The 27,640-nt window shown below is 47.3% G+C and overlaps 2 protein-coding genes across 7 annotated transcripts; one reads left to right on the forward strand and one right to left on the reverse strand.

Moving 5' to 3' along the window:
- Window positions 1–311: 311 nt before the first annotated feature.
- Window positions 312–12,016, forward strand: LOC135899519 (pinin-like). 4 transcript variants are annotated; one of them, XM_065428792.2, is made up of 4 exons: window positions 312–519; window positions 2,776–2,997; window positions 7,367–7,386; window positions 9,908–12,016. In XM_065428792.2, exons 2-4 carry the CDS (start codon window positions 2,815–2,817, stop codon window positions 11,844–11,846), a joined length of 2,142 nt encoding a protein of 713 aa, XP_065284864.1. In that variant the 5' UTR covers window positions 312–519; window positions 2,776–2,814; the 3' UTR covers window positions 11,847–12,016. The 4 variants fall into 4 exon arrangements, with proteins under 4 accessions (XP_065284864.1, XP_065284865.1, XP_065284866.1 ...); XM_065428793.2 differs by having other exon boundaries at window positions 2,776–2,991; XM_065428794.2 differs by having other exon boundaries at window positions 313–519; window positions 10,022–12,016.
- Window positions 12,017–12,152: 136 nt separating this feature from the next.
- Window positions 12,153–27,640, reverse strand: LOC135899520 (cholinesterase-like). 3 transcript variants are annotated; one of them, XM_065428799.1, is made up of 3 exons: window positions 27,517–27,640; window positions 24,044–25,571; window positions 12,153–16,263 (listed from the first exon to the last, which is right to left on the reverse strand). In XM_065428799.1, exons 2-3 carry the CDS (start codon window positions 25,540–25,542, stop codon window positions 16,131–16,133), a joined length of 1,632 nt encoding a protein of 543 aa, XP_065284871.1. In that variant the 5' UTR covers window positions 25,543–25,571; window positions 27,517–27,640; the 3' UTR covers window positions 12,153–16,130. The 3 variants fall into 3 exon arrangements, with proteins under 3 accessions (XP_065284871.1, XP_065284870.1, XP_065284868.1); XM_065428798.1 differs by lacking the exon at window positions 27,517–27,640 and adding an exon at window positions 27,398–27,498 and having other exon boundaries at window positions 12,153–16,260; XM_065428796.1 differs by lacking the exon at window positions 27,517–27,640 and adding an exon at window positions 27,398–27,498.

A 27,640-nucleotide genomic window follows, 5' to 3' on the forward strand; every position in this document is an offset into this window, starting at 1 on the left:
CCTCCGTGATTGAGCCATATATGCCAGAGCAGACGTTTATTGAACCACAAGAAAGCACTTCAGGCAATCGACCACAGAAATCCCGACCACGGTGCAGAGTGCAGGAAGATACCGTGGGGGCAAAAAATAATAATAAAAAAAATGATTAGAAAAAGAGGTGGGGGAGCTTGTTCAGAGTCGCGTCTTTTCGACCACAATGAAGCATTTGTATCATACATATGCGAATTCATACTCTTCTGTCACTAATCCATGTGCATCACCACACCGCACTTAGTTTTTAAGCGGCCGTTTACAGACCCAACCGCTCGCTTGGTGCAGCGTTAAGAGGAAGAGGAAACCAAAGTGCACGCCGCTCTCTCGCGGGGGCCCAGTCGGCTGTTACAGCTACTGAATGGTGGCCGGCAACTAGCCCGAGGGGACACCCAAAATTTTTGACTAAGGGGCGCGCTGCTGCCGGGAGGCAGCGAAAAAAATTGCCCAACTTCGTGTGCGTCTCAGCGGTCCTGCTCTGAAGTCAAGGTGAGCGACACAGTATGCGCCCGTCTCACGGTTTCACGAATCATGGCTTGCATTGCCGATCGGCCCTTGAGAGCTGTTTCGTTCTTCATTGCGCAAGAGTGTGTTTGTTTTTGGCGCGAGTGTTGTATGCAGGCGTTCTCGGGCGATCATGTGTGTGCTGAAGACCGCGTGGTGGTCGGATGTGGGTGTCTCGGCCACAAGTGTTGTGGCCGAGACACGCATGTGTTGTGGCCGAGACAAGTGCGTGTCTCGGCCACAAAACCCAACGTATTCTTAAGGTCGGTAATAATATAAAGCTTCAGCATAGCGGAGTCGATGTCGCTTGCAAGACACAGACGCGAGCAGCCCGCTGTGTGCAGACAAGCGCAGAATTGCACGCAGCGGCTGACTGTACCCCACTGTCCCTCAGGCGTTAGCGTGCTGACCGCGTCATAATCATCGCGCAGTCAAAAGCAAGAAGTTATCAGGTAAGAAATTAAGTTCAAGTCAGCAAATAAGGAGAGAGCGATGGATATCCTCCTTAGCTGGCCGCGTCTTTATGTATGGATCCTTGTCTCACCTTAATCCCGCCCCCACCCCTTTTTTTTTCTCGTCGAGGAGGTCCACTGAACTGTCACCCACCAATCGGAATGTTCGATGCATGTACTGTTCCTTAATTCGATGAGTGGCCTGGCGAAAGAAATGCAGCGCTCAAGCTTGCACATTGCGCGGCGCCCTTTCTGCAGAACTGGCCGCCAAGTTCACCCGGTGACCGAGATATTAGCTCGGCCGCACTCTGACTCGCAGTGCACTTGATTCTTAGTTTACAGCTATATGGGCGCGACATAGCAAAGAAAAAGTCCGGCGGCAATACGAATTGCTATATACTGAACTGCTTCGAAGCGTCGTCCTGGCCCAAAGGATCAAAGGGCGGAGGCGGTGTAGATGGAGACGTCGCACCACCGCTGACATGCGTCCCTCGTCACACGGCGACCACAGGACCTATAGCACATTCTTTTATGCACACGCTGCGTGCTTCCACCAAGCACATGGACCGCAGTACCACGGACATCGTATACGGTCCGCAGCTGCGTTTGGGAGTATAGATAACTTTCATGTGACCTCACGGACAGAGCTTTTCACCGTCCTATAGCAACCAGACATAGGGACCATGATGACATTTTTGCAAACCATCCCAATGGTTTTCACGTGAGGCTTCGTCCGTGAGAAGCTGCGTCCATGACGGAGATTTTCACGTACGAAGCCTCGGTGCGTTCTCAGACTAATAGGACACGATGACGTTAGTTCAGACTATATATGTATAATCTGCAGCACCACCGACTCACGTCGTAGACGAGCTGCTAGCGGTGCGATTTGTCGCAGCTCAGTCACTTCATGCCTCTTCACGCTATTCGGTCCGTCGTGCGAGTCCAGCTTTACACAAATAATGTTGTCCACTGCATTTTTACGCTCCAAACAACCCCTCCCGCAATATTTATATAGGTATATATGCAGTGCTCATTGCCGTGATAATCAGGTCTTTAGTGACGCTGCTAAAGAAAGCATGAGCATGTTTATTTTTTGTGAGCATCGTTCCACGCTCGAAGACATGGCCGCATCAAGAGTAGCGTCGAGGGGCGGGGAGTCCCATCAAGATAAATGAATAAAAACGGGAGGGTGGTTGCACTTGCATGTTTAACTTTTTCAGCGGATGTACACCGCTTCGCATAAACTCCGACATATACTTATGTGCGTTATATAATACAGCATAGGCACTAGGGCTTAGCGCCTATGTCGCAAAATGTGATGTAATTGTTACACGGAAGGCTCGCAGGTCTGAACCTGTTTATCGGCTAACGAGCGGAGTGACACGTTTCGGCGACCAGTGGCCGCAGTGCACATACCGCTTGCGCTTGCCACTAAGACGTAGTGCCTCGCACACGGGCAGCGCAAGCACGCACAAATAAAACGTAATTTGGCGTAACCCTTTGTCCACAAGCTTTGTTTAAAATGTATGAAGTAGTTATTCCGGAGGCAAGTGCATGTGCAAGTGCTTGAGGTATTCGTGCTTGAGTGCTTGAGATATTCCTGCAAATATGTTTATAAAAAAAACCAAATCGGCAGCCGGCACCGTGAAGGAAAGGCTGGCTGTGCCGATGGAAAACCGGTCAGAGACACTCGTGTTGTCCACTGTTCTTCTTTACAAAGCTGGTTCATCTAGCCATCCTTTTCTTTTTTTAATTGGCTGCGTCCTTGATACTCGCGTGTCGGTCGCAGAGGCTTTTCGGACGCCCTTGAGTCTGCGCCGGGACCGATATGGCTTGGTTCTGTGACTGCGACGATGGCACGGCCCCGATGAAGGAGCCGCCCAAGCAGAAGCCGCCGCAGCCCAAGCAGGGCCTGCAGGTCGCAGCCGGCCCTGCTTCTGCAGAACAGATGCGCATGCCGCCTTCCGAAGGCGAGCTGGTGCCGGAGTTCTCGGGCCCGCGGCTGGTAAAGGCAGGCTCACGCCCTGATCACTTTCTTTTGCCTTTTGACAGTGCGTCGCTCTGTAAAGGTCTGTTCACATTACAGCCGCAGCAGACGTCCAGTGGGGCCTGCAGACCAGCAATATTTGCTGCGTATATGCTATCACTGCATGCATGAAGTTTCCTCCACGGTTGCATGTCATGCCATGCTGAATACACCGATTCATATGACGCCACCTTTGTTAAGCAGTGTGCGTTGTTCTTGGTCATGCTTTGCGATGAAGAACCACACGAAAACGCCGAGGGCTGACGACTATTCCGCTTTGCTAGTACATGTAGCTCAGGTGTCTGTGGCAGGACGTGTCCCATATATACACACCTGTACGCCTCCAAGAATTATCTACGTGAGCTCCATGGCATGGTGGAATCGGGGTCGGGGGGTGCATTTGGATGTTGGAGCCATCAAGAAAGGAACGAACTATGAGCGAGCTTTACGCGATAAAACTGAAGCTAGGAAAAGTCGGCTAAACGCGTGATAGCGTCACAGGAACATTTAGTGCCTTCGGCTGCCGCGATAGGCCTATTTCATGCAGGCGCATTCAGCGCACGCTCTACCGAAAAGATAACGGGTTCGGCTTTGTAATTTGATGACATTTTACAAAATATTGCGCTATGAACGCACAAATTTGCATTGATTATACATCTGCGCACGGTAGTGCTACATTAGGCCTCTATTAAAAAAAGAATTGCTTCGAAACGTAGACCAAATTCGCAAGGTGTCAGAACGATCGCAGCACCGGATATTAGTATTAGCAGGCTGTGCAGTATACGGCTGCACAGGTTTGCTCATTAGTGACGCGCTCCAAATTTAAGCATAGTCAATACGACGGGCATTTTACGGTGACTAATCAAGTCGTCTCAGCTTCAGCGTGGAATGTGTGATACTCAGTACATGAGGCAGGCGGGTACACCTTATACGATTCGGTTTTAACAAACCGCGGTCATATTATGGATAGCCACTTGTTAACATTGCTCTCACTGAACAGGTTACGCAAAGAAATCACTGCCTCGACTTTAATGTTGAAATAATGCTGTTACAGGACAATTTCCTTTAGTTCGAGTTAATGCGGACGTTGCAGATTGTTTGGGGGAGGGTGGACTTCAAGTCAACGTTGTCATTGGCTTTTCTGCCACGTACCCAGCATACTATGCATAAAAAGACGCGAAATAAAGATGGAGTTGAAATCAAATGTGAAGTGAAATTCAATTTAACTTGTAAGGGATCTAGTTATCCAATCGATAGGAAGACGCGCCGCAAAACGATTCTTGAAAAGTGAACGACATTATCATGCCAATCCTGACCATCTTGGACGCTCCTGGAGGTAACAACCGTTCAAATCGATTTAACGTATACTACGCTCCCGCGTTTTTAATGGCCTCTTTCCGCACCTTGTCAAGTGACGTTACGAACCATGCCGGCATCAAAAGTAATTGTTCCTTTAGGTCTTAAATGATAGGTGAGCAGGTTTAATGTCACAAGTTGAGAATGTCGCGGAAGTGTCACAGTAGTAACAGAGAAAGGGGATGGACGTTTAAAAAACAAATGTTTGGACACCATAAGGTAGTACAGTATGTGGGATACTTGAAAGAAACAAACTTCAGCATTGTTAGCACGCTAGAATAAACACGGCCACTATCACCTATAGAGACAGCTGGAACGCGTAAGTGAATTTCATTATCTCAAGTTAGGTGTTCCCTCTAAATTGTGATGTCCCTAACACGCCCTGTACATTACCAGACTTGGCTCTGGAAAACGGGTCAGACTTTTCTTGCAGTGACCTCTTCGCTTTAAACAAGAAGTGGAAATGAGTGTTCGTTCTTGACTATAAATATTGCTTTTGTATATATCGCCGTTGAAACTAGGCAAACAAGGTTTTTGCGGCTGCTATATACGTAGTTTCAGATTGGCTTGGTTTTGTTGATGAAATAATAGGGTAGGGTTAAATTGCCATTTAAATATAGCTCGGTGACATTAAAACTTACCTGTATATGAACCCTTCGCAAGGTCTTCCAGATAGTTCCACTACAATACGAAAACGTTTTGACCGCGCCAGGTGTGTGCCATACATGGTAAGTACAACCAGGTGCAGCACAGTGTCTCCTAGCGCACTGCCACTCCATGCATATACCTGCTCCACTAAAGAAGGTGCCATGCGTAGACAGATATTAACAGGCTGTCTCTTGGTATCGGTTTCGTTACAGCCATGGTTCCACCTTGCCCTCGAGGGAAATCCATGCGACCTACGTTTTTACTTCACGCTTTGACCAGTCTGTTCTATCGCTCTTATCTACCAGCCCTTTAGACTTCTATCATTTAGTCTACCTCTTGCAGACTAATTTCTCATCGGCTGCTATCGCGCAAGACATCTTCAGCACCCTTAAGCGGTGATTGAGAGATTAAGGGTGCAGTGACGGCAAGCCAGTAAAAAAAAGACAGAGAGAGGCATTTTCGCCTGATGGGCGAAGCATGGGCAGCGATTGCATTGCTTAGCACTGCGCTTGAAGTCCTCGGATGGTGTTGGTAACTATTAGTGGAACGTGTAAGCGCGACGCCGCACACAAGGCAGCTGCCGCTCTGCAGAAGGGACATCGCCCTGGTGATAGCTACCGCGTGTCTCAGAACGCTGCCGTGAATAGGAGCGTCGCCAGTGGCGCTAGAGATATTGCGCCAAGATGTGGCATGAGATGAGACCGACGGGAAACGGTCGATAGTAGTCGGCACCTTGTGGCGGGGCAGAAATGGGTTAAGTGGTTCTGACTAGGGCTACATTATCTGATGGGATAATTAGGACACCCGACTGCCAGTGCGCCCCATGATAAATGTTTCTTTGACGGGCCCTCCAACAATATTAAAAAGCCTTTCCCCAGGGCGCCATCGGAAACATTGGTTGTTGAAAATAAGTTGTAAAACGTCGTTCACGGAGCATCGTAACACAATAATTATTATTATAAAGGGTTTAGTAGTAGCTGAAATAGAAGCAAACAACGTATTGTACAACGAAGTGTCCTGCTCTTCGTGCACAGAAGCTGTCTTCCTTTGCTCGATGGGTGCCCGCAAGCGACCCTCCTTTCTTGTTTTTTTCCCATATAAGAGACGAAGGTGCACCTTCTAGTAACGCGTTTTCTGGTATTCGCCTAGATTGTACGCCACATAAGCGAGAACAAGTGTCCATGTGTAACTAAACTGTTTTGTGTTTTGCAACGCGCGGTTGCCTTTCTTTTGAGTGATAGCGATGCAGCAGTTCATAGATTTGCGACTAGCCTCACGGTTAAATCATAGCGACGCACCCGTTTGAGAAAAATCATCATCTAACACCCTAACAGAAGAAAAGAAGCGTTTTCTCGCAACAGAAGTGTTGCTAACGCTAAATCAAGAAGCTAGCTGCTCTGGTACGTACGTAGGTTCATAGGCATGCAGCCTTTTATCCGAGGATAAACTCGAAAAAGCAAATGAAACTTATTGGTCTAAAGACTTAGCATCTTAACCAATAACCGTGATCGTCGTCGTCATGATCGTCATAAAAACTTGCGTCACAAAACAAATTTAGCCCTAGGCCACACAATTTCTTAATCTGGCACTGGTTCTGATACCCCCTAAAATTTTCACTGCGGCGATATGGTGTTTAACCTACCTTACGTATATATCATTATTTGAATATTTTCAAATTTATAATACGTTTATGCTATTATATGACAGCGGTGTTCTCTATCCACAAGTGAAAATAAGTGAATATTTCAAAATGCCCACCGCTGTCCCCGCAATACCCCTCCCGAATATAGGTCCTGGATACCCAGCCCAGCTGATTAGTGCTACGTTGATAATATTCTACTAGACGTTTGCTGTCCGTTGCGCTGAGATCAGTGCATACATACAGCAACTCAGCAGGAATGCCAGTGCGCTTATCTTACGCGTGCGCGCAGCGCGCATGAAAAAAGCGGAAAGCAGAACGCTGTCCCGGCTCCACCACCGAGCCGAGCATTGACGGTGCGTACACTTCGCGTTTTGTGCATCCCTGCTATCAGCAGTAAGCGTCAAGCTAACGTTATCTACATGTTGCACTAGACGCTAACTAACGCCGATGGTTTAGACGCCTGGTGGCTGCCAGGGAGTCATCTGCCTTGCAGGTGTTGCCTCGTATGCTGCATGGCGCCCACGTATTTCACTCGCGTATGTCTACGGAACACCGTCCGGAGTTCAAGCGCTAAACTTTTGCTATGGCTGCCACAGCTTCGCAGTTCGGGTGAAAATGTCGCATTTTATTGAGCCTTGTGAATTTGACAATAGCGAACATAATGGTGCGTGTTATATCAATTGATTTATATGTTCTGGTGGTTTTCAGGGCTTGGAGGGTCAAAGCGGGTAAGTATCTTCTTCCCCGCGAGTGATTGCCCCGCTTGAACATGTCGCAGGTAATTCTAGTTAACGAAAAGTTTAATTCTTTGGCACTACATATTGAAGAGAGCTACTACGTACCTAAGTGAACAGACCAATAACGGCGCCTACATCTTTTTGTACGATAATTTTTGCGAACAGCTTTCTGACACGGTTGTAAGGAGTCCAGTAGCGACAAACAATATCACTTTTTAAAAAGGTGTTTTACGCTGTCCGTATAAGGGCCCCTCAGCTAATTTGAACGTCTCAGACACTTGTGGCGCTTAGGTCACGCGCTCGTAGACGTATGGACGTGTCTGCAAAGAACCACACCAATATGCGCCGCAAGAACAACATAAAGTTAATACAAAAGCCCTTGCGCTCTCGGAGGAGCTTGATGGGCGGCGAGTGACACCAACAGAATGGCGCTTCCGAGTCACAGGCATGCCGCCTGCAGCGTAGCTATGAACAACATCAACGGAGTACAACTCGCGGATTCCCGTGAATCGTGGGCCTCTGGTGGAGCGCTTAGAACAGCCTTATGAAATTCGCCGTCTAGCAAGAAAAGAAAGAAAAGAAAGGTTGCGGAAGTTGGGGGGCGCAAGTCTTGAATGAAGGGTCAACGAACTGTCGACGCTAAAGTAGACAAGGTCGACGTAAATGACTGCTCAAAGGATTAAATGATCTAATATTGATTATATCGCCCCCTTCTATCTCTTCTTCATGTTAGTTAGTCATTCATTTCGTGTCTTAATCGTATCGTATTTCACGCTAGTTACATCGACGTTGTCTTCTCTAGCGCCGGCGTTTGGCGCTCTCTTTTTTGGAACAAGAGGTCATGTGGGCCGATACCGGAGATAGTAAAACTTATGGTGCAATGTGGTTAATCTCCCACTATTTTGGCGCTAATTACGCCTGTATCGTTAATTTTACTTACTGTGGGACCAATTCTCACTTCTTGAGGACACCGCCGAAGTCACTTTCCAGACACTATTGCCTCGTGCGATCACTGCTGCTTAGTCTAAGCAAACTCGCTCGATATCCCAAAAATTTGCAGTACGGCGACTTTGCCTCAGTATGCCTATATTTACTGTGATGCGCCCATTATAGGGTAATAATGCAACATCGTTAATTTTAGGCTCTATTGGCGCTAATTACGTCCGTACCGTTAATATTATGCTCTGCGACTAATTATCTCTTCTTGTCTCGTTAAGACTTACGATTTGATACCTCTTGCGACTCGCTACGAAACCATGGAGAGGCGAAAAGACCGTTCTTGTTGAGGAAGTGGTTACAAGATACCTAGATCCCAGATACGCCAAAGCCGTGTGAAGTCAGCTAAGACCTTGTCTTCAAAAACAGAAGTCAGTGGGTTTTTGTGAGAGAAGGCGTGAGAGGAATGTTGCTTGTGAGCGCGGGTAAGATAGCTGACGTTCCTCGCATATTTGCCTTACGAAATTCATTTGTTTTTAGCTTTGCTACTAAAGAACGTGCCTCGAGTGGTGTTTACATACCATAACGTACGCGTATAACCAAAATTTCTTATGAGGCTTGGTGAGGGGCCCTTTATTACATAGAAGAATGCCGGAGATGGAAACATTAGATGATGGTTATGAGTCGATTCCCCTTTGAAACCGGGCGTGGCATGTGCCACTAAGTTCCAGCAGTAGCACTGGTGGCGTCATCGTGTGGCACTGAATTCAACCACAGCAAGCAGAACTATTTCTTGTATTACTACTTAGCAGCTTTTGTAGAGCCGTTGGCAGCAACATAAGCATTAACGTAAAGTGTCCCTCTTTCATTTGGTGAAGGCTCACAACACAAGCGTCGCGAGGTGTCGCTACTAGCACTGCTCCTGCGGCCTGCGTCTCCGATCTTCCTTCGGTATTTAGTAAACACCAAGACGTATACGTTCAGACTAAAGCTCGCTAGTAAGATGTTTTGAGCTCTAAGTAAAAGTAATCATACTAAATTTCAGAATATTCCCCTTAGCGACATCTTTTAAAGCACAAGAGTCGCGAGAAACAATGTAGTTTAGTTTAGGTTCATTGAGTGCTAACACGCGCCTGAAAGGATCCCACGCTTTTGCGAAACAAATCAGCCAGAAGTACGACAGTCAAAATGCAGCGTTCGAGTCCTGGATCATTCCTATTTACGAACGGCTTTGAGAATTCGGACCATGACTAGATGACCCTAGCTCGAGCTGTCGTGGCACTGCGCATATTTAAAGAAATCAGGACTGGTCAACAGAACGCGACACCAAGACACCAAAGACACTGACACCGCGCGCCGTTGCTATTAATCTAACGAACTGACAGTAGCCTCGCTGATAATTGCCTTGAACCCTTTGTAGAGAGAACCTTGGGTCCGGATTCACAGATATGTTCGTATGCGTAGAAACAGCGGACGAGATAGCAAATGCGCCGGTCATTGGCAATTAGTCTGGCGAACAAGTTTTGAATCGCACCGCAGTTTTTTTTTCTCGTGAATTTCGCATACCTCTGTCCAGGGTAGCTTCGAGCTTTACCTCGATGAGGACGCAAAATTTCAATGCCACCATCGGGCCCGGAGAGCCTAGTTCCTGCTCTCGGAAGAAATCCTCCATCGACGACGTCATTCGCAGATCCGAACAGCCTGGCCAAGCGGCCATGAAGGCATCGTCTCACGAGTCGAGGAGGAGCGACAAGGGCAGCATCAAGGGTGAAGAAGAGGCGTCACCGGCGGGGAATGTCCCGGATAAGGTTGATGGGCAGTCAGAGAGCAAAAGCAGCGTGAGCCGCACGAGCAGCGAGAAACACAAGCATCGCAAGTCCCACCGCAAGCACCGCCATCGCGACACCGAGCCTTGCTGTTGCCCGATGTACGAGGTGGAGGTGATCAAGACAGCCGGAGCGGCGGCCCTGGGAGAAAGACAGCGGTACCTGCCAAGCGACAAGCTGGGCATGCAGGTCGTCACTACCGAGACAGTCACCAAGCGCCTCTACAAATACAACATTGACGTTGACCTACCTGAAGGCATACGCGTCAGTCCTCGTGGTAAGTTGGTCGAAGACCAGGGTGTGTCGGCCGAAGATGGCGCCTACGACAACATGCCGACTTATGGACAGACATATTCGCAATCTCAGCGGCAACAGCTCACGTACTCGCCACAGGACCAAGTGGCGCCGTACGAGCCTCAGCAGCCGGCGGGACGCTATATACAGTTTCAAGAGCAACAGATTTCCACTAACGGTGCGAGGACTGGCATGATGCAAGTTTCCAGCTATGAGATGCTGCCGTACAGGGCGGCGTCACCGCCGATGATGGCGATGGTGCCCCGGCAAGAAGCAGCGCAGCATCCGAGAGGACTGATACAGATCACTCATCCCCGTAAGGTCGACTCGCTTGTCTTTCAGTGCATGTGCGGACATGCCCGGGGGAGGCGAAAGTCGAGCACTTCCAGTACCACCACGTCGTCAACCACCAATAGCAAAAACACCAGCAACAAGACGAACAAGACAAGCAGCAGCAGCAAGAGCAGTAGCAAAAAGACGAGCAGCAGCAGCAAGAGCAGCAGCAAAAAGACGAGCAGCAGCAGCAAGAGCAGCAGCAAAAAGAAGGGAAAGAAAAGCAGTACCAGCACCGATAGCAGCCACAAAAAGAAGAAAAGCAGTACCAGCAGTAGCAGCACCAAGAACGAAGACAAAAAGAAGAGGAACAGAAAAAGTACCAGCAGCAGCAGTACCACATCCTCCACAAGCAGCTCCTCGAGGAACAAGAAAGGTGACTCCAAGCCTGGCTTCGTACAGGTGGAAATACATTGCGATAGGTGTCGGCTGCGCAAAACGTACCTGGTGTGCAAGGAATGCTATAGTCGTCACAAGATAACCACTTGCAAGGATTGCAAGGCCCCGGCGGTCATTCAGTACATTCGATATCCCTCGCAAAATGCCTTCGTCACTATGGTTGGCCAGATGGCGCCACAGAGGCCGGCACTACAGCCTTCGCCTCCACAGGCCTATGAGCAGCAGCAGCAGCAGCAGCAGCTGCAGCCGTATGAAGCGGACGGCATGGCCAGGGCGTTTGCCGACGGGAATGCCGCGTTAATAGTTTGTTGCAGCAGCAAGGCAATGCTGCCGGTGAGCAACAGAGACGTATATCAGGATCCTGGAGCAGCGTACCGTCAGATGCCCGTCACGAACAACTTAGTGTTGGGAATCATCTGCCCAGACGAGGGTAACGAGGCTCATGAGAGTTCCACCACTTCCTCCTCAACTACCACGACTACTTCGAGCTCACGCACTCCGGTCAAGTCGGGAACGACGAGCCCGACCAAGTCACCCGGCAAGAGTCGAACCAACACCCATTCCAGGAATGCAGGGGACGAGCACCGTGGGTCGTCGCTCTGCAAATGCGGCCACGATATCCGAACCTGCAGAGTGTGCCACGACAAAAAGAACATGCACTAAATCCATGCACCGGGCTGGGCAACGTCGTCCGCGCCTTTTCTATGGTTTTGTGAACTCGTTTTGTGCTACGCACTGTCTGCCAGCAAGATTGCTATAATGAGAACCATTGGCTAAAGTGTGTCCATCTCTAAACTCGGGCTATGAAATCTAGTGTTAATGTCTGACGGAAACGTTTGTTGCCTCTCCTAAGCTATATATATATATATATATATATATATAAAACTAAGCAGACGTGGCCTCCCAGAGGCAGAGGTGCTTTGAGAGAGTAAAGTTTTAGAACAGGCGCCCCAAACGTTTTGGGGCCCCAAAGAAATAGCGTCGACGCCCCTGCGCATGCGCGAGACGCTAACTGCGTTTGGGTTTTTTGTTGGGAATGCTATTTCACCAATTTAGCGGGAGCCCAAATAGTGGCCCCAAAAGCTTTGCGTCGGCAAACATGGCGGCACCCATCGAAGCGACGGCTTTAACCTTGCACCAAACTTGGTTGAATTCGTGATAACGCGTGAAGTTTGCAAGCTATAGGAGAAGTGACTGCGGCTATCGCTTTCTCTCATCTAGCGTGTGTTATGAAGATTGACTCATTAGACGCTGCTGATTCCGAATTCGATTGCAGATATTATGGCTCGTAGGCCTAACACGGCTAAGCTTGGCTGGTGAAGGCACGTAAAGTTGGTTTGCTCAAAACTAAGCGCAACTAATTTAGAGGTTATTCTGCTTACAGAATAGTCTCTAAATTATAATTAAACGCGAATACACGCAAGTCAAAATTACTATTCTTATCATGAAATGGTATATTTTATTTAAATATGTTTAGTAGCTTATCTCTAATTATCTCTTATCTCTAATTATCTCTAGTAGCGCAAGACGCTATCTACAAACGAAAAGCCCTGTTCTCAAACTCTTCACTCCTGCGTGCCCCAACGCTAACACCCGCAAAGCTTTTTGGGGCCCTCAACTATTGGGGCCCCTATTCTAAAACTCTCTAGTGTATTTTAGGGATTACATGGTTGTATGTGGTTTGCGAGCGAGTCATTTTAGCGTCGCTCTCGTAGTAAGCACAAATATAGGGACGAAGGTTGGGCTAGTTGGTGCGTATTGCACATTTGAGACCTTTTTACCTAGCGCTAAAAAGACGTCAGACGAGAAGCACACAGGACAATGGCGTCGTGTCTGTGTGCTTCTCGTTCTCGTCTCATGTATATTTAGTGTTACGTAAAAATAGACAGCTTTAGTTTAGCGTGTTTAGCGTAATAGCAGGCTTATTGGAATAGCGGGATCAAAATACGGACGCGCAGAATGCGAAACGACCCATAGCATTTAGCGTGCGCATGCCATTTCTCAGATTTAACGTTACCGTCCTTGCCGGGCTTACGTATAGTATAAAAAAAAAAAAAAACATGGCGGCGGTACCAGTCGCTCGCTTCGAACTTAATTTGCTGTTTGATTCTGTAGAATTCACTCCATTCGTAGCAAATGCCTGCCTAAAGGCTGTCGCTTAGGCTCAGGTCGCTTCGGCAATAGAGTATTACGAATAACCTTGCGGATTTTTCGAGATCGCTTGTCTTTTCGAATGCGTCGAAGCCTAGCGCAAAAAACCTTCCCGGATGGTTGTGTCAACCATCGGCGAAGTCGAGAAATAGGCGTGACGGCATATATGGCCTCTGAGATTGGGAGATCTCGTAGGCCACGGACATGATTTTACTGATTTCGCCGCGGATCGGCAGAAATGTAAAGTATACAACTACAACGCGCTCCCGGCTGTCATTGCGCTGCCTATCGCACTTTTTCGACGCACGTGCAAGGCTTGGCGATTAGATAAAATCAATCATGTGCGCTCGTTATTACGCTAACGTTAAGCTAAAGCTGTCTAGTGCCTCAAGCCACATCGTTAATGCAGCTGCTTTCAGCTTAGCCGATATATCTTAGACTTAAACAGCCCACCCTTTACGCATACACATACACGCGCACGTACGCACGCGCGCACGCACAAACACCCGCACATTGTACTGTACAAGCGTGCGGACAATTGTCTGCTGTCATGCACAATACTCTCAGCCAGGCAACGCAAATAAATTATGGCACATGCTGCACTTCCTTTAATGTTTTCGTAATATTATCCAACTACAGTTGCCGAACAAGTGAACGCATGGCGGCGGTACCGCTTCCCGCATGCGCGGGAAGCGGTACATGGAACAGCCTTATGTAGGACGTGTACAACACAGAGTAAAAATTGCAGATCAATGGTAGGACCCCGAGCTTAGGCAACATGTTCAAGTCACATGATTCGAAGCACTTGTTCTGACTGTACAGACAAAGATTGTTTAACTTTATTTGCGTTTAGCACAGAAGGGATGTCGCTGTCCTTTCAGCGAGGACTACGTAGATATACGCATGGTTCTTGGTAGATGACAGACATCGAGAAATGTCGTTTGCCTGAGTAGTTTATTTGTACTCAGTCATACACAGCCCGACATAGCCTCTTATGTGACACTCGAAAAATAAAGGAAACGACAGTCGCTTGTATATTAGTCATGACACGCCCATACATATATATCTTAAGAAGCCAATACACAATGACACCATGGACAGCATAGGGGCAATTTAACTACAGTTTTCAATAGAAATAAAGAAATGATAAATAAATGAAATGAATGTGGGTGTAAAAACAAGTGGCCGCAGGTGGGATGCGAACCCTCGTCTTCGCGTTACGCGTGCGGTGCTCTCACCGATTGAGCTACCGCGGGGCCGTTTTCCCATCCACTTTCTGGGGTATTTATGTTTATCTACTAGAACTAACCTTGGGAGTGTTAGCCAGCGCCACCACTCACGGCCTTGGCGGCGGATGTGGGACATCCTTTCTGCCGAAGGCGTCACGTCTACGTGATATCTTTGGGTGAAGGCAACGCGTCAATAAACCCACACATCCTACCTGAAGACATCAAAATTGCCGGATTCGAGACCCTCACTGTGTAATGAACGAGAAGAATAGAAACCGAGGAGCCGGATATATAATTGGTTGCATTATAAGAAGTCAACGATGACACCATGGACGGCCTAGGGCAAATTAACTGCAGTTCTTAATCTTGTTGTTGTTGTAACCAGTTCAAATCTTGTTGATTTGAAATAAAAGTTTACGCTCTCTCTTTCTTAATTGAAATAAAGAAACGATAAATAAATGGAATTGAAAGTGAATGAAAGATAAAACAAATGGTCGCAGGTAGGGTACGAAGCCACGTCTTGGCATTACGCTCGGTTTCTTTTCCCCTCGGTTTCTTTTCCTCTCGTCCACATTTATATACAGGGTGTCCCAATCATCATGCACCAAGATTTAAAAATATCTGTATCGGCAGTTTTTCATGTTGCTATACAATTTTCTCAGACAGTTTTAATCTAATTATAATATTTGAGAAATTGATCAATCTATTGAGGCTAATTATGTAGTTAGGTGGAATGCAAAAAATAATCTGAGTACCTCCAAACGACGGCAAATAGCATTACCTTGGTTGTGTCCAGCTACGTGGCATTTGCATATTTTAAAATCCTAGTGCATGATAATTGGGACAGCCTGTACATACAGGGTGGTCATTTTTAAGATTTATCAAATTAAAAAAAAACTATTGTTGCAGATAACATAATTCTAGTCCTTGAGCTGGATTATTCAGAGGTGGACATCACTTGCACGCGAAATCGAAACAAGGATTCAACTAATTAATAAAAATCCACTTATTATCTTTTGAATTATTTACCTTACAGCGCATATTGCAATTCACGAATTATAACCGGTGAGGTTGAAAGGCGTATCCACTTGGAATGAATTTCAAGAATGACGCCAGTTTGAAGATATGCGCCACCAAACTCGACGCAAGAAGTCACTGTTGTTCCACTTACAGTTTTTTAACAAAACCCTCTTTTATGCACTTAAGCACAAAAGTAACTGGAACGCCCATGTATTTCGCCCCACACTTGGGGAAATATATCGAAACTGGTGTCGTCCTGGAAATGCATTTCAAATGGATACGTCTTGCAAGCTCCATGGCTGCCATTCGTAAAATGCAATAAGTGCCTAACGTGATTGATTAAGAAGTTAATTAGTACACCTGTTAATTAGTTGAATATGTGTTTAGGTTTCTCGAGCTGGTAATGTCCGCTCCCTCGAATAATCCAGCTAAATTAGGACGAGAATGATGCTATCTGCTACAGGTGATTTTTAAAATTTCCAGAACACTAAAAAATGGTCAACCTGTATATGTATACGCTTGGCTGACTGCTCGGTTCCCCACCGTTCTACTTCTTTAGGAGACCACAAAGCGAAGTGTCCGCTTCTCTTAAATGCGCCGAAGCCTCGTTGATGCCCAAGTACATTGGTCGAGCTTCACTAAAGCGAGGCCACAAGATGCCTTCGAAGACGGGAGGCCTTCTGAAACAAGACGAGGAAGTCAGTTGCTGAGAAGGAAGTATACATTGAAAATCATTTCAGCTTGGCAAATGCTATTCCTTCATAATTTGTACGCGTGACTGATCAAATACTTTTCATTAGTTGTTCATAAAGCATATTCTAGCTGTTACGAGAAGTAACTATTTCTTGCTGTGCAAATTGAAGAGTAATCCACTTTCATAACGTTGTAGTGTCAGTGTACATTTAGTAACGAGTTATGCGAGAAACGTTTCGCGGAATGCATGTAGAGCCACGTTGAGCACTTCTATGACTTCTCTACAAAACGCCGCTAAGTGGTACGTTATTTTGACTTCATTAAAGGTTATAACGAACTCTCATGAAGAAACTTCAGCGAGCGCAAAGTGCCAAGCAGTTTTGGGTAACAAAGCGCTGTAGTATATGCAGACGCGCATGATTTTACTAGGTGATAAATGTCTCTTGGTAAACTTTCAATGTGACAGCTACCTAGCTGGCTATATTCTGCAACGAATGCAGCGACGAAATTGCGGAAAATGTCACACTGCCGCACAAGCAGCATAGCTAATCCTGTTTGTCTGTGGCAGACTGGATAATATCCATAAGCAGGCAGCCCGAGTGAGCAAGAATTTCAAGAAAGCGTTACTTGGCGGCGAGCAAAATAATACGGCTACATTGTCGGTGCCCGATATGCCAGACACTCGTATTCGAGGCTCAATCTGGTTTCAGAGGTCTCTGCACGTGCGAAGCTCACGAAGATGCGTTCGTCACAGCTATAGCATCTTCTTCAGTGGCGGTCCTGCAGGGAAAAAATCTTGCTTTTGTAACTACCCTACTTTCACCGGCGACAGTCCATATAAGAAATGTATTTACATTGCGCAACCAAGAACGTAACCGTGGCATGCGTGCCCGCTTTATAAAACGAGGACAGTATCCCGGATTGAACATGAGTCCTTGGTTATTAAGCAAACGTTAAATAGAGCACATTGCCAGAGAACAGGGTCGGCGTAATGTAATTATCCCATTCTATATGGTTTTCTTTCTGCCCTTTGCCAATGGCCTGGGCTACGTTTCGCTTAACGTTGCCAACATGACTGACCCGTCGTGAGCGGTGCACAAGAAAGGAACAGAATAGAGTAAAAAGAATCGCGAAATTATATCGGCGGTGCATCCATCACGCGCTGAAAAGGATTTAGTGCATCGCCACCCAGAGCGGATGGTGCTTTGTCTAAAGCGTGCGACACACAGGCGCTGCTGCTACAGATTCGGTGTGCCTGGCTATGGCGTTTTGCTACTCAGCACGAGAATGCAGCTTTGACTCGCGGCCGTGCATATTACATTGATACGGGGGAAAACACAATGTTGTTAGTGCAGCGAGCTTCGGGTGAACGGTAAAGAATGTCATGGGTGGTTCTGTTCTTATAATCAAAATTTGTTATGTCCTCGCCAAGAATGACCCTCGTAATCGTTGGTAACCGTTTCGGCTACCACAATCATTTTGAGATAAGACCAAGCTGAGTTCTCTGGTTTGATTCCGGATCTGACTGAACGCCGGTTGGTGGAACACGAGGCTTCACGTCACTGTTTACGTCATTGAGGGAACAGAGAATTTCGGACTCGTAGAAGCTGCATCGAAAATTATTTCTTACGCGCCTTTGTCAATTAGGATCTGAACTTCCCTGCCGGGCTCTTCAATTGTAAGTTTGCAATAGATGTAATTTAGGCTCCTAGCAGGCACTAAAGCTTCCTTCATCGAAGCAAGCATCGATCCTGCTCCTATTTGCTTAGTCGGCTTCCGCAAGGCACATTGGAAACACAGTAGTAGAGACGTAACATTAATAATTGACCTACGAATACGCGTGCATCATTACTAGCGCGTTTTATGGCGTAAAGAGCACCGTGGCTTCCATGATGGCACCACATGAAACTACTGTCATTGTTGACGGACACGAGGTGCACAAACCGGTAAGGGGTATTCGGTACAGCTGACCACGAAGTCAATAACGAACTCTTACCACGTACCGAGGCAGTTGAAAAGCCCTGCTAGTTATTTTATGAATGCAAGTGTTGTCAAGGAAACGAAAGCACACGCCGCTTGTTTTTCAATAAGCTTTCCAAAGAATAAGAACTACACTGGACGCCGTCGCAGATCGCTTTCTTTCATGTACAATTAGCATGCGGGCTTCCTTCTTTCGAAAGAAGAATTACAGCTGTGCAATCCACGTACAAGCGCATAGCGACGTAACTTCTTTTCATATTTCGTGGGCTCTTCGCAAAGCCCCCCCCAAAAAAAAGGAGCAACGTAAGAGATAACGCCGCGCAAACAACTTTATTAAGCGTTCCTAAGCACACTCTAGAACTTTCCAAATGTGTGTCTTGTGCTCTAAAATGAATATATAAAATATTTCATAACTACACGCAATTAATGAGCTAGCTAAGTGCCCTTCAGAAAATTAGTCAAGTGATTCAGGACGGCTATAAACAATACTCTGTTGGTCTCATTTGTTTAAGGTATACCACTATATATATTTAATGTTTGGCTCTGGTTACGGGAACCACCCGGTGCATATATAGGGCCTGCACTGGCAGCGCCGAGCCGCATCTTCGTGATGTCACACTCGGCAGCTGGTCGAACCGACTTTATAAAACAAGAAAGGAGGAAGACAGAAATTAAGGTGAAATGGCGGAAAGTCAGTACAGTGAAATAATAACATGGTAATGCTTTAATGGTGTATAAGCAGACGTATACACAGTTACACGGGCGACCTTAACCGCGGTTAACGTAACCGCGGTTATCGATAAACGCGGTTAGCGCGGTTACACGGCAGGCGAAACTGCGGTTAGGCCGCTAACCTCGGTTGACCGTCAACCGCGCATGGCAACCTCCGTTTAGTGTAACCGACGTTTCGGTGGCGGGCAAAATGGCGGACGGTACTTCTCCCGAGTGCAGCGCTGGCGCTTCCCAGATATCTTCCAAAAAGCGTATCATTCGGCCTGACACGACAACTGAGGCACTGATACGCATTTGGGAAGATAATCTGGCCGCTCTGCACTCGAGCAGTCGAAACGCGCACCTCTACACGGAGATGACGGCTACGCGCAAATTTCGAAATTTAGGAACAGCGCAATCAAACTAGACAAGTGAGACACACACTAACGCTGTTTGTTTGTGTGCGTCTCACTTGTCTAGTTTGATTGCGCTGTTCCTAAATTTCGAAAGTGCGACACACACAAACGCTGTGTGTTTGTGTGCGTCTCACTTTCTTGTCCAGTTTGATGGCGCAGCTTTTAAACTTATAACTTCCGTATTTTTGCCACGTACTTTTTTGCGATAACTTGTGCAATGTGAAATCACAGTGTACATACATTAACACTTGAAAGCGCTGCCTTTTCTTCCTTTTTTATTCTTTCTTTTTGTAAGTGCAAGCCTATAGTTCCAAAGTGCATTCGCGTGAAGATGTTCTCCCTTTAATTTATGTAACCAATGTTTGTTAGTTGAAACATTCATTCGTTCATTAAGATTCTTTTTTTACCTTTTCGTTCCGTGGAGATATTATTTTATATTTACCCATTTGTGACCCTTAATTCTAACTTTTTATATACTTGTATGCCCACCAGGCATGCTCACAATTGAGAGCAGGAGTATTGAATATAAATAACCTACACGTGCAAAACGAACTCTTACACGTTAAAACTCTCAAATATGGCAATTGTTTTTCTGAAAAATAACATTTTTATACCACTGTAATCAAATTTCGAAGAAAAGTTATTCAAAATGAAGCCCGCACGCAAGGGATCACGTGTCGTGTCATCAGACCATTAACAGTGATCGGGATAGCCCGTGTAACTCTGGCGGACTACGGTTCGCGTTAACCACGGTTAAGTTTAACCGCGGTTAAGCTGCCCGTGTAACTAGTGTATTATAGACGGCTCCGCAAACACTCCTGTGGCTGACATCTAGTACCGGGAGCCTGAACACGTAACTGGAGTGCTCAACTTCCCAAGATTAAGAAAAGTAACTTGCAGAAAACACGAATGCTGGCGACAAAAAAAAGAAAAAAATGTTCTCAACTGCTCCTAGCTTATGCATATATATATATATATATATATATATATATATATATATATATATCACCCGCCGTGGTTGCTCAGTGGCTATGGTGTTGGGCTGCTGAGCACGAGGTCGCGGGATCGAATCCCGGCCACGGCGGCCGCATTTCGATGGGGGCGAAATGCGAAAACACCCGTGTGCTTAGATTTAGGTGCACGTTAAAGAACCCCGGGTGGTCGAAATTTCCGGAGTCCTCCACTACGACGTGCCTCATAATCAGAAAGTGGCTTTGGCACGTAAAACCCCAAATATTATTATTATATATATATATATATATATATATATATATATATATATATATATATATATATATATATATATATATATATATATATATATATATATATATATATATATATATATACACCGTGAAGTTCATTAGGCGGAGCGTTGTGGGCACACCCCACCCCACTCAGCCATAGTTTTCGCAGTACAAGGCATTAAAGAAAGAGCGGGAGAGGGGAAAGATGCGTCACATTTTATCTGGAATAAAACTTCGTGCGCGAAGGACGCTCAGCTATGCGCAACCATTAGGGTGTTCTAATCTTCCTTTTTGACAATGTGCTTATGAACGTCCCCATTCTCTTGTACAAAAAAAGAAAAAAAAACACACATCCAGTGGTGGTATTCATCATGTGATCCAATATAAAACATTTTGCCCCTGCAGATCGAACGAAAAATTACGAAAGACTGGAATTACCGATAGACGGATAGGAACATTTGAGAGCCGGTTTAACAGCACGAACAGTATAATGGACAGCATTAAGTTTACGAGAGATAAATTTATTTACAGAAATGTAGAAAGATTGGCCTGAGCGACAGCTTGGCTTTAGCCCACTACTCTGTACTGTGGAAAAGAGACGGGGAGGAAAAGAACTGATGAATGATGATAGGAGAAGGAAGTGCTTATAGAGAAGTCCATCGCGTTGTGGGAACCCTAAGGTCGGTCGTGCGCCTAGCCCAGTGGCTTGTAGAAAGGCTATAGTCGCTATTTTAGTCACGGCTGCAGTGTTGGCGTCAGGCCAAGTACCTAAAGCAAGGTTATCAGATAGAAGTCTCTTATCCATGTTTACAACCAGCTTCTGCCTTCTCGCGCGTACGCGAGACAAATGCAAAACACGTGCACAAGTGCTTCTGGCACCTTGCAATGTTCGCAATTTAGAACAGTATTACTTCAACCTATAACATGTGTAAACGCCTCGCGAATGCGACACCAGGGCGAATTCCGTGAACCATACTTGTTTGGTTCTCTTTGAGCTTGTGGAGGCATATGGAAACTTCATTATCTAGGGTAGGTATTCGACAGATACTTTCCATTGGTGATCTCCATAGATGGAGAATGGCAATACAGCCATTACAAAGCACCAACTAGCGTGAAGAATTAGTTACGAATCCCAACACGCAGCTTTTATTTACCAAATATGGAAGCCAGAGTGGCTATCTCAGGGGGACCAAAAACAAGAAAAGGGCTGGCAGATGGAATGGCACACTGTGGTATAAACTTTTTTAAAACAGGGTTGAAGTGCCTCAGACAGGCTGGCCAACGTTTCGATAGGTGGACCTATCTTCGTCAAAGGCGGCCTCGTCATCCTCGGCGTGTTAGTTTTAAAGGGTTAGTGCAGTGACGTCACGTGCGGGTGTTGTCGCTGGCGGCTGGTTTTAAAGAGAGAGATTACAAGAGGGAACAGGCGTTGTCGTCCGACGTCTGTGAGCCTCATTCTCAAGACGAAGGGACAAGAGCGTGAGAGTGGGCACGCGGGGAGGAAAGAAAAGAAATAGAAGCAGAAAAAAGGGGGAAAAAGGAAAAAAAAAGCAGGGGGGAGCCAGGGCCGTACCAAGACACAACAAAGGGGGGGGGGGGTGAAAGAAAAAGAAAGAGAAAAATGAAATCTTTAAGAAATACGGGGGCTTGGGAGCGTGTTGGGGATGCGAAAGGTTAGGAGGTATTCAGGGGAGTCGTTGGCGGCATGTTTTTGAGGCATTAGAACGGCCGGTCAAGCAATAGGTCGAGTAATTTTGAAATAGTTAAGGTGGCGACGAGTAGTCTGCGGTGCAATGTGTGGGGTGACCGAAAGGCAGCGGCATGGTCTTTCAAGGGGCACTGCCCCACGCGCTTAACGTAGGTGTCGTTACGGCGGCATCCAGAAGGCGATACTCCGGGTTGAGGCGCCTTCTGGATGCCGCCGTAACGACACCTACGTTAAGCGCGTGGGGCAGTGCCCCTTGAAAGACCATGCCGCTGCCTTTCGGTCACCCCACACATTGCACCGCAGACTACTCGTCGCCACCTTAACTATTTCAAAATTACTCGACCTATTGCTTGACCGGCCGTTCTAATGCCTCAAAAACATGCCGCCAACGACTCCCCTGAATACCTCCTAACCTTTCGCATCCCCAACACGCTCCCAAGCCCCCGTATTTCTTAAAGATTTCATTTTTCTCTTTCTTTTTCTTTCACCCGCCCCCCCTTTGTTGTGTCTTGGTACGGCCCTGGCTCCCCCTGCTTTTTTTTTTCCTTTTTCCCCCTTTTTTCTGCTTCTATTTCTTTTCTTTCCTCCCCGCGTGCCCACTCTCACGCTCTTGTCCCTTCGTCTTGAGAATGAGGCTCACAGACGTCGGACGACAACGCCTGTTCCCTCTTGTAATCTCTCTCTTTAAAACCAGCCGCCAGTGACAACACCCGCACGTGACGTCACTGCACTAACCCTTTAAAACTAACACGCCGAGGATGACGAGGCCGCCTTTGACGAAGATAGGTCCACCTATCGAAACGTTGGCCAGCCTGTCTGAGGCACTTCAACCCTGTTTTAAAAAAGTTTATATCTCAGGGGGAGTTAGAGAGACTGATCAACCACGCTCCTGACCGGGTACACTCTCGGCGCAACTTATCGCACGTCGGCTGACTTGTAGCCTTGAGCAACACGACATCAAGCGATTGAGTGACTTAAGTGCGGTCCGGCAACAACCCTATCTCTCTGCCCAGAGGAGTTGTGCCTCTTTTCTATAAATAAATGACTTTTATGCATTCATGTATATAACTATGTATTTCACTATAGGCATATTACAGAACTCAGAAATTTTATGGTCTTTAAGCTCAAGCTGTCGTACATGTTATTAGTTGCCCCACTGAGATTTCGCAGGCGAAACCGTTCAGCTAAGCTAACTATACCGCGTCTCACAATCTCTCTGCAGTGCAGCAAAATATACGAGGTGCGTGTGTCAGAGGAGCCAGCTCGCACTTGTTATCAGTCCGCGAAATATCAATCCGTGTCTCTTTCACGCCACTATCACTTCTGTAAAAAATGAAGAAAATTATTGCAGGTATTTATTTAGTATGTTAGAAGATATACAAACATTCATGCAGCGCTTGTCTATAATAAACCTACATATCTGCAGTATAACTGAGGCCGATGCACGGAACTGCGTTCCATTGCATACTACGCGGTACATGCGAAGCACATGGTGATGTCCTAGCATGCCTCATAGCTTTCGCTGCACTACAAGTTGATTTTAAGACGGAGTATAGACATCCTTTTCGAGCATTATTGACAACAGTTGTTTTAAAAGCCGCTAAATGTAGTGTCAGAAACGTGCCAACTAAGCAATACACCTGTGCGGCAAGACGGCTCGCACGTGTCTTCCGGCCTTGCGTAAATGTACGCAGAATTTGCTTACCCTTGCTTCGCAAACGTAGCCCAAGCGGTCATGATATCTTGGCTGAAGGTCCGGTCCGACTCTCCGAACTTGCCGGGAAACCTCATAGGCAGTCCGAACACGAGCGTCGCCTCAGCAGAATGATCGGAATCGGTGTGAAAGTGGCCCTCCACTTCTTCGTCGACGTAGTCGAGCCCGTATAAGTGCACTGTCAGACCGGCGTTGGAGAGTCTGCGGGCGAACGCGAGCGCGGGACAGCCGGCGGCCACGTCCGCCGCGCAGGCCTCCACCAGATCAGCCAGGGTCCTCGGGTGGTCGCCAAAGGCGGCCGCGTGCTTAAGACAGTGGCCGGCCACTTCGGTAGCCACGAGTCGCCGGTATCCTTGCGCGTTCAGCAGAACGTGGAGCGCTACCTCGGCATCTGCCTTCGTCATGTTGTTGCTTTGCTTGAGCGCATGGAAGCGGCCTTCGAAGACTCGCGACACCAGCTTTCGGCCTTCCTCACGGTTGTGGCCCATCAAGACCTCGACGTTCGTAAAGCCCCTCAGGTCGTGGATGAGATCCGGGTTGTGCGGTAGGAACTCGGTTCCATGCGTGGGCAGCGGGGCCTCGATTCCGTGGTGTCGCAGTTCCATTTGCGCGAGCAGGACCTCATGAGCCGACCGGCTCTTGAGGCATTCGATAACGTCTTCCGGGTGTGAGACGATCGAGTAGCCCGCTTTGGAGCAGCCCACCTCGACGGCCAGGGCATCCGCTTTGAGTAGACTCCTGCTCGTGCTCTCCGCCGCTTTGGCGGCGTGCGCAGCGCCTCCTTGCATGATGACACGGTGGAAAAGGCCTCTGGCAGAGGGTGAAATCATCAGAAGCCGAATGGCTGCGATTCCGGCACCTTCGCCGAAAAGGGTGACTTGCGACCCGTTTCCATTGAAGGCAGCGATGTTGGCCTTGACCCACGCAAGCGCGAGCACCTGATCGTATAAGCCCGCGTTCCCAGACGCGTTGCTGTGGACCGCATTGAGGAAGCCGAAGAAGCCGAGCCTGTAATTGAACGATACGACGACCACGTTCTGCGTCGCGGCGAGCACGGAACCGTCGAATGCAGGGTTATCCGAGGAGCCGGATTTGAAGTTGCCGCCGTGAATCCAGACCATGACGGGCTTGGTGCTGTTGTCGCTGACGGGTGACCACACGTTGAGGTAGAGGCAGTCTTCGCTCATGCCTGGCGCCGCTGCGTAGTGCTCAGGTGTCCCGTCCAGAGAGAGCTCTTGCATGCACCGTTTACCGAAGGCCCTAGCCCATCGTGGAACGGACCAGGAGACCTTTGGCAACGGCTTGCGGAAGCGCAAGTCCCCCAGTGGAGGCGATGCATAAGGGATTCCGAGGAATGCGTTCACCTTCTCACCGTATACGTTGAGGCGGAGTCCCTTGATGTCACCGCTTCGTGTTCGCACTAGGGGAGGTGTCAGAGCATGCGTGGCGCTAACCAGGAGGATCACGCCAGCGATAGCAGAGACGCGCATTGTCGCAGCACCAGTGCTTCTTGACAGGGCTGTAATTAAACGAAGTATGGGAAATAGTCAACATGAACTTCTCAAATAAAAATAAGCAACTTTTTCAGCCGACCCTTCTTTTAACAAGCCAGTTTAGCATGGTACGCAAAACGTCTATTTGCTCTTAGCAAAAATAAACGATATGAACAGTGCACGATTTTGGCTACAATTTCAAGCAGTTCCGAAGCTCGCCGTATAATGCAAAAAAGAGTAAGCTGTGCAGACACGGACACAAGAGAAGTGGACAATATGAACTAGCTCAGCTTTTTGTCGTTCTTGCCTTATAGGCGTGCGTGAGAAAAGAATTCCTGGGTTTTACGTGCGAAAACCATGACTTGATTACGAGGCACGCCGTGGTGAGGGACTCCAGAATAATTTTGACCATCTGGGGTTTTTTAACATGCACCCAATGTACGATACACGGGCGCGCTTGCATTTCAACACCATCGAAACGCCGCCGCCGCTGCCGGGGTTCGATCCCGCGTCCTCTGGCTTAGTAGCGCAAGGCCATGCATAGCCACCACAGTGGGTGGGCGTGCGTGAGCAGGTGTACCTGATATACAAGGGGATTCAAAAGTTAGACCAGTCGAAGAAGATGGAACACGTTTATTTCTTTTTTAGGTGTCGTCAACACCTAAAACACCATAAAATTAGTTGTTTAAAAGCAAATAAAGTTCATTTCCCTCAGCGGAAAAGCGAGGAAACGCCAAGTTGGCACAGTGGCTATGGCGTTCCGGGAGCGTGAGCTCACAGATTCACGGCCGAGGCGGTCGCAGACTGGCGAGGCGGCGGCGGCGGCACCGAAATTACACTAAACAAATTACTTGTTAAAGTGGGCGTTAGTGTAAAGAGTTACTTCGGTGCAACAATTTAAAGCCGCAATAGTTCAATAGTCTCACAATTACATTTTTTCGATATACGTGGCGCGATGAACGAGCGCTTTGAAAAATATGTGCAAGTGGGCACATCTGAAGCACTACATCTGACGGCACGTACCACTGAGGAATTGCGACCACCTCAATGTGGCCCCGTTTATGGATATGTAAGCAAACGGTTCTTCTATCAAAAATCAATTTAATTACCTTCAGAAGATATGTGCACCGCGACGTTATTTTTTTCAGCAATACATAAAGTTATGTAATTGTTCTTCGGGCAGAAATGATGAGCGTCGTGATTATAAGCATGGGAACAGTACTTTTTTTTAAATGTAATCTGCTACAGGGCAGAACCTTCCTAAATGCTTTAGTGGGAAAGGACATAAAAAAGCCGCCACAATATTACGTTTGAGTGGGCATGCGTCATAGCAAAACGTTGCAGCTATTGTATCTAACTCACAGCTTTCACTCTATACTGTGGCCGCCAGAAGTTTACGGTACACCGGGATTGCGAAAAATCTGTATTCTCGCGAGAGCCGAACGCACAACCTCGAATTTGAAGTTGCAGTGCGCGGTAGTTTGTGTGGCCTACAAAGCAATCTATTAATTTACAACAAGCAAGGTTTAAGAGAGCACCATCATTACAAATTGAGCTTGTGGGTATGTACTTACTAGGACGATGTTCGTAGCACAAGTACACACAGAAGAAGAAAGAATAGAGAGGACAAAGCTTTTTGCACCATTTGCGCTACGAACAGCTTCTTAGTTAATAGATAAGAAAATGCATACTTTTGGTAGTACTCGTTCCCCGTGAACATTTGACACTGACCCTTCAGCGACAAAGCAATCGCACTTTCATTGGGGTAAGGTTTTACAGAGTCACCCTCAGGCCACATCAGAATGTTAAGCACCGGGTTACGTGTCCATGCTTGATCGGAGAATCTCATTACCCTGCATGCCGGGCACGGTCAAATGGGAGCAGATCTATCGCGTTTTGTTCTGTCTCGATGAGGGGCAACGTTACGCCAGCAACCTTACGCCTGGAAGCAATCGAAGGACGGAAGCTTACCCAGGGGAGGAGCTCGTCGAAGTGGACTCTTGAAAGAGGCACCAGCAAGGGAACAATGTCACCGCTATCTCGCGAAGCACGGGCACAAAGCCATCGAGCAGGCTACTTGTGACACAAACACCGA

The sequence above is a fragment of the Dermacentor albipictus genome, chromosome 4, assembly GCF_038994185.2.
Source record: "Dermacentor albipictus isolate Rhodes 1998 colony chromosome 4, USDA_Dalb.pri_finalv2, whole genome shotgun sequence".
NCBI classification, from domain to species: domain Eukaryota; kingdom Metazoa; phylum Arthropoda; class Arachnida; order Ixodida; family Ixodidae; genus Dermacentor; species Dermacentor albipictus.

Excerpts from the sequence above, each read along its gene's own strand:
- LOC135899519 (XM_065428792.2), top strand. The coding sequence starts at position 2,815 with ATGGCTTGGTTCTGTGACTGCGACGATGGCACGGCCCCGATGAAGGAG. Across the intron at positions 2,998-7,366 it reads CGGGCCCGCGGCTGGTAAAG|GGCTTGGAGGGTCAAAGCGG; the intron begins GCAGGCTCACGC and ends GGTGGTTTTCAG. Across the intron at positions 7,387-9,907 it reads GGCTTGGAGGGTCAAAGCGG|GGTAGCTTCGAGCTTTACCT; the intron begins GTAAGTATCTTC and ends ACCTCTGTCCAG.
- LOC135899520 (XM_065428796.1), bottom strand. Across the intron at positions 16,264-24,043 it reads GCTACGTTTGCGAAGCAAGG|AAGGCCTCCCGTCTTCGAAG; the intron begins GTAAGCAAATTC and ends GTCTTGTTTCAG.